We start from the raw sequence: 7,052 nt of genomic DNA, 5'->3' as shown, positions 1-7,052 counted from the left end.
TTAAACAAATTTGAGAAATACAATTAAAATTAAGATCAGAAATCATTTTTCATGTTAATGTTGTAAATTACTATTATCATATATATAGATGTTAATTTCGGATTTCGTGTTATACACACTTTCTCCTAAATCCAAATTAATAGAATAATTGAAAAAATTTCAAAGCTATAACTGACTGTTTTTAAAAATTGCGGAATTAATTAGAAATTATCCTATATGATTTAATCAACGTCAGCATGTTAGAGACCAAACATAGCCATTGACCTAAAATATTTTCGTAGGCTAAGCATGAAAATAAACATACAATAGCAAAAGTAGAAAACGGCCTAACATATGTTTTCTTTTTGACTAAAAAGAGCCTTTAATTATTTTTTTATAGAATTATGAACATAATCAACCAAATAAGCCCAAAATATTCATATGAATCTATAGCTTATTATATTGTTCTTATAGTCGTTTTATAAAAATATTTGAATTCGGATCTAGATCTTATGGATCTGACAATAAGCAAAAAAAAAAAGAGTAAAATCTTGATATGGGCTTAGCAAGATCTGGTTCAAATCCAATCCCATTGTAATCCCTACCCATATTTCTAGTCCCATTTCTAATATTGATAGTAGCAATATTCATTTTCAATCTAAGGCTTTGGGTTCAAATGCAATTAGAGTTTTGGAATATACTTTATGATAAATCTCATATAGTGGTTTTGGTAGGAAATGCAACATGGCTTTTACTACTAGGCTCTTTACTAGTGTTTTAAAAAGGGACCGCTGCAAATCAGTGGGGTTGTCCGCTCTAGTTTGTACATAATAACCATGTGATAGTCACACTAAAGTTAGGCCCTTTACGATTTTCCCGATAGTATCATGAACTTAGGCATTTTCATATTTTTTCATAAACTTTAAAATTGGTTGCTCAAATCATACACTTTGATAGAGCGTGCAAATTTCCCACGGCGGTTTTCCGGCAATGATCAAGTTGTCTCACACATACGTGCATAAGTATTTAATCTTATGTGCACTCATGTGGATCTAAGTGAATATTGACATGGCTGAGTTGCAGTGGCGGATCCAGGATTTGTCAACTGGGGGTACGAGTCGTATAATAAATAATTACATAACACTTAAAAAATAGAAAATAACGGTAAAATAATATTTGAAATATTATTCAATTTTGAACTCGTATATTTTAAAATAAAATAAACAAAAAACTAAACATAACATCTAATTTATTTTTCTACGAGTCTTCATTTCCTTAAAGCGATGGGCTATATCATCATCAGAGACTTGTAGAAACATTTCTTTCTCAATGAAAGTCACCAAACAATCATTCAAACGTTTATCACCAATTCTATTTCACAACTTATTCACAAACGTCATTCCAGAAAATACTCTCTCTACACTTGCAGTAGCAACTAGAAGAATCAAAATCAACTTGATAAGCAAAAAGACAAAGGGGTAAGCCACATCCCTCTTTGTTTCAACAAGCTTCATTGAAAGAGAACTAAGATCTTGCAAATTCTGAAAGTCATTATCTCTTCTCATATCCTCCATGAATATATCAAGTTGACAAGAAAGAGACCTCAAATCAATGCTTGAAAAATCAGAAGGATAAAATGTTGCAAGTTTGAGTACACTTTCTTTGTCAAAAGAAGAGAAGTCACTCTAGGACTGAAGCAAGCCATGCATCTGATCAACTCCATATTGACTTCATCAAATCAATTGTCAAATTCTTGAAGTAATAAATCAATTACCTCTATAAACACATCAATGCGAAAATGATGACGATAGGAAACTTGTTGAACAAAATGCTTTGATCTTCCATGAGGCACATAACAACCTTCCAAATCTGGAACAACAATGTCATAATTATTGCAAAATGAGATTACCTTGTTCAAGTGAATCTCCCATCCATCCTCCCTCGTTTTTTGTAGTTGACTTTTCGTTAAAGAGACAAGCCTCATAGCATTAATTATATCTTGATCCCTTCTTTGCAAAGCAAGACACAAATTGTTAGTGTACCCAAATATAGTAGTCATTAGTTGTGCCATAAAAACAAAGTCAAATGACTCCATTGAGTACAAAATGCCTTGAGCTTTGCTCTTATCATTCGATTTAGAGTCATTCTTTCCAATAATCATAAGAACCTTAACAATTGTAGAAAATAGGTCCATGACATTTAAAAGAGTCTTGTAGTGAGAACTCCAACGAGTGTCCCCTGGCCTCTTCAAACCAAGTTCTTGATTTAACCTAGACCCTGTTTCAAGTTCATCAATTTCCAAGGCTTGAGCAAGTTTTTGTGCTTGAATTTCATCAATTCTCGTCTCTTGCAAGAAACTCCTACAACATTTAATAAATTTGCAATCGTATCAAAAAGCCAAGCACATTCATTGTTCGTTTTTGCAATGGCTACAAGAGTCAGTTGAAGTTGGTGGGCGAAGCAGTGGACGTAGTAAGCACTTGGAGTATCTTCCATAATCAAAGTCTTCAATCCATGTATTTCACTCTTCATGTTACTAGCCCCATCATATCCTTGTCCTCGAATCTTAGATGGACTCAATGAATGTTCAATAAGCAATGATATGATTGCACTTCTAAGAGATAAAGCTGTGGTATCACCAACATGAGCAAGACCAATGAATCTTTCCACTACCTGTCCTGTTTTTCTTTGAACATAGCGTAGGCAAAGAGATAATTGTTCCTTTTGGGACACATCACTTGATTCGTCAGCTAATATAGCAAAATAGTCAACACCAAGTTCTTCCACAATACGCTTAGTTGTTTCTTTAGCACAACAATTGATAATATCCTTTTGAATAGTTGGAGATATCAACTGACAATTTCTAGGAGCATTTTCCAAAGTCACTTTTGAAACAACTTCGTTATGTGTCCTTAACCATTTCAAAAGTTCAAGAAAATTTCCTCTGTTAAGGGATTCACTATTTTCTCTATGTCCACGAAAGCCCAAACCTTGCCGCAGTAGATAACGCAAACATGAAATTGAAGCCTTCAAGCGAATGTCATATTCTTTGATGGTCACCTCGGTGGCATTATCAAGAGAAACAAGAATAGACTTTTTTTGCCATCTTTTAAGTTCACATATTTCTCATAAGCTAGATTGTGAGCACTTTTTACTCCACCAATATGCTTCGTAAATATGTCCGGCTTATTACACGACTTAAATCCTTTGTTCACAAATGCATCTCCCCCCGCAGTAAGTCCAACTTCATTCTTAAACAAGTAGCAAACAAAACAAAATGCAGCATCTTCTGTTATGCTATATTCAAGCCAATCTCATGTCCAGAGCCTTTGTCCTAGCGGCAAGGAGCTTAGACATTATTGTATGAGGTGCCGAGTTCGAGCCCTCTTGACATCAGTTGTAATTTTCTCCTTTCTATAGTATAGGAGTTTATTTGTAATTTCCTCCTTCGTATAGGAGTTAATTTTTGAAAAAAAGTAAAAAAATATTCAAGTCAATCTCATGTATCGAACCAATAAGGCATAAATCGACGTCCTCCAATTTTTTTTCTAGGAAAGTTGTGAGATCTTGGTTGACAAGGCTTTTTAAGAATATATGCTCCCCTAACTGCATATCGCTCATTTGGAGGATATTTCATTATACTATCTCTTTTTGCAGGATCATGATTAAGTTTTTCAACATCGTAAATCAATTCTTTTTCCTCTAACGGGACACTTCGAGTCAGAGATACACTAGCATTTGAAGGAGTCACGGTAACATTTGAAGGAGTCGGAGACACACTAACATTTGAAGGAGTCACGGTAACATTGGGAGGAGCCAGAGACGCACTAGCATTTGAAGGAGACGTATTATCATTTGGAGCCGAAGAACTTGAACTATCATGAGATTTCATTCTTTTGGACATATTTCGAAGATCAGATTGTTTCTTCATTCTTTTTAATTCCACTTTCTGCAAAATATTAAAAATATACAAACTTATATCTAGCTAGAAATGGTATTTTGCAGCATATAGATAACTCAAACTATATAAAAGTATAAAACTCATGCTTTCACAATTCCCAACTACAAGTCTACGGCTACAACTATAACTAGAATGATAAATTAAACAAACATTAAATTAAAGTTGTAACAACATAGCAGATTAGCAGCACTGCAATAAAGCTTTTAATATTCATAGAAATCAAGAAACAAACCTGGAGGCTCTGAGGCTGGATGGCTGGATTGAATGTTCTGCAGTTGACGGAGCGCCGAGCACGACTCTGCTCCTGCATGCTGCTGATCACCGGATGGGAAGGGAAGGTGGAGGATTGCGGACTAGAAACTTAGGTCTGGCAATTGACGGAAGGAGGTTTTTTATAGATTTTAATTAGGGTTTAATTTTTTAATTTAAATTTTATCTCAAACCTTATATTCTGATTTATTTCCTTAGATTTAGATGAATCTTCCTTCAATATTCATAGCTATCTTTTGGAAATTTTTATAAAATACATTACTTATAAATTATATATATAATACTAGTATTAAAAAAATAGGGGTACCACTGTCCCCTTGTCCTGAATTCCCTCCGCCACTGCTGGGTTGTCCTATATTTTTTTAATATAATTATGTTAAGGGTAAATGGTCAATTTTGTTCCATAATTTGGTTCATTTTACCCAATACATTTGCATAATGGCGGATTAGAAGTTTATGCTCCATGCAAATCCACGTTTCAGAAAAATGAATGCAAAACATACAAAACCATCATTTAAAACAAATTTCATCTACTACTTGTTTGAAATCGACACAAAAACTATGATTGTTTCATTCCCACTGCCTCGACATCAATGGAGAAAAAAAATATGTTGACAATGTTTGAGATAACTTTCTAAGTTGGTGTTTCAATGGGTATTTGAGGTCCAAACTTGTCTTCCCTTCCCTTCCATCTCTGCGTTTCAAAGACAAAAATCATCCAAAATGCCCAAGTGCAGTATTTACCAAGAGAGAAATGAGAAGCACTTCGAAGAAGAATACGAACACTTACCAAGCAACTCTCTAAGGCCATGGCATCACCACTACATGATAATATGCTCCAACTTCTTTGTTAAGTAGCTGCGGTTTCTCATCACCAGTGAATCACCTTCATTTAGGATAGCGCGTATAGCATTGCAAATGAATGCAGCGAATCAGCTATTGTACAGTCCGAAAAATCAAGGGCTGTTACTCACATTTAATGTACAAATGAGCTCCCCAAAAAAGAGAATACTGGGCATAAAAGGTGAGTTCGCCTCAAAATCAAGTGGGAACGAACTCAATGTAATTTGGTGAATATTGGAAGATAAGGACTCCCAAAATCACAAGCAACAAGAATAACTGCAAAGAAAAATACGAAGTGTGCACACACCCCCTCTTCTGTAGCTTCAGAGTTTCATCAGCACTAGAATTGCCTTCACAGTTTACCCTCTTCCAAGAATCTTTCTTAAATGTTGTGGTTTTATCTCCGGACTTGTATAACTTTTGGCACTGCTCTGCAAATGTTCCAACCCTGCGGTATTCAACCACACAGGGGTATAAAAGTAAATTTAAGTGTTAATTAAATAATAAAATATCAATTATAGTTAGTGGACAATTTCAAAAGACTTTATTACCCTCAGCCTCATTTTCGTTCCATTTTGATTCTGCATCACTCATTCTTTTCATTTTCAAATTTGAATTCAAATTAAATGCATTAATTACTACTACTACATTTTATAGTTCCCAAAAAAAATAAAAAATCAATACACAAGTTTTCAATATATATTGTAGCAGCCATCTTTAATATAATATTGTAGCAACAACCGATATGACAAAATCTTTACTTACAATACTCATCCTGAAATATTCATATATAACAACCGTATTACCATTTGGAAAATTGTCATATACTAGAGAATTTCCATAAAGATTAGCCGATTTTTTTGGGAAAAATATTCATTTATAAAATTTCCATAACTCATTCCAGCACAAAAATATGATATTAGTGTATGATTATTTTGGAATAAAATATTCATATACTTCTACTAATAATTTCCATAACTCATTCCAGCACAAAAATATGATATTAGATACCTATTATTTTGGAGAAAATGTTCATATACTAATAACTATTTACATAGTAACTCATTCCATTCCAAAAATATGAAATAACAAATGTGGGTTTATTTGGTGAAAATATTCATATTCTAATTACAATTTCCATAACTCATTGACTCATTCCATAACATTCCTTCTACTAGCAGTTGGAGAAAATATTCATATGTTAACCGATTTTATTCTTGCTTATGATCACATCTATCTATTCAAATATAAATTGGTATAGCATATGCCTATTGTTCATTTGACAATTAATCAAACTTATAAGCGTGCATCACTTGAAACTTTGTGAAAAGATCTCTTAAATTTTAGATGTTAAATATTTGTCGGTAATTTAAAGTTACATGATTAACTTCAATTAAAGTTTCAACTAGTTGTTAGGGTTAACTCAACACCTGCCAAGATTTTAAACTATTATCTTTGATTTATTGGAGTTGAGGAATGATATGTAAATCAAACATATATAGGCTTAAAAATGAAGATACATAATGAAGATAACCGATTACATAACATAGAACAAATAGTACTACTAATTAAGACGATGATATTGAAGCCATATTGCATAGAAAGAAATAAGTCCGACAGGGAACAAAACAAACAAAATACTTAGAACATAGTAAAGCAAATTAAACATCGCTCGAGCTATCTGGGATTAGCACCACAGGGATGGGGCTGGAAGTTCCTTCTTGATCCTTGTATGTAGTATCCAGCTTCATTTCCATGAGTATATCATACAACTTTACCAAAGGGGGTTGTGCAATAGGAAGCCTTCAATTGGTTCGACGTTACCAGCCGATGACAGCCGGCGGAATAACTCGTTCACTTCATTTTTCAATTTTGTTTCGGCTTCTTTGAAGTTCCTGCACATAGCTTCCAAATTTGTGGAGGGCGATGATTCATGAAGGCTCAACTTCGTCTTCTTTGTTGGAGTTGCGTTGGTTGTACCAGGCTCTCTTTTAGGAGT

The 7,052-nt window shown here is 33.8% G+C and overlaps 1 protein-coding gene across 1 annotated transcript; it reads right to left on the bottom strand.

The window, feature by feature from the left end:
* Window positions 1-1,355: 1,355 nt before the first annotated feature.
* Window positions 1,356-3,883, bottom strand: LOC121786823 (zinc finger MYM-type protein 1-like). The gene is made up of 4 exons (XM_042185438.1): window positions 3,587-3,883; window positions 2,250-3,072; window positions 1,754-1,848; window positions 1,356-1,664 (listed from the first exon to the last, which is right to left on the bottom strand). Exons 1-4 carry the CDS (start codon window positions 3,881-3,883, stop codon window positions 1,356-1,358), a joined length of 1,524 nt encoding a protein of 507 aa, XP_042041372.1.
* Between the last annotated feature and the right edge of the window lie 3,169 nt (window positions 3,884-7,052).

The sequence above is a fragment of the Salvia splendens genome, chromosome 22, assembly GCF_004379255.2.
Source record: "Salvia splendens isolate huo1 chromosome 22, SspV2, whole genome shotgun sequence".
Taxonomy (NCBI): Eukaryota; Viridiplantae; Streptophyta; class Magnoliopsida; order Lamiales; family Lamiaceae; genus Salvia; species Salvia splendens.
This window is presented reverse-complemented; position numbering and strand designations above follow the sequence as displayed.

Bases quoted from the DNA above. Each gene is read 5' to 3' on its own strand.
- LOC121786823 (XM_042185438.1), bottom strand. From the start codon at position 3,883: ATGTCCAAAAGAATGAAATCTCATGATAGTTCAAGTTCTTCGGCTCCA. The intron at 3,073-3,586 runs GTTAGGGGAGCA...TGGCAAAAAAAG, and splicing joins CTCCAAATGAGCGATATGCA to TCTATTCTTGTTTCTCTTGA. The intron at 1,849-2,249 runs GTTAAATCAAGA...TTGTTGTTCCAG, and splicing joins GAACTTGAAACAGGGTCTAG to ATTTGGAAGGTTGTTATGTG.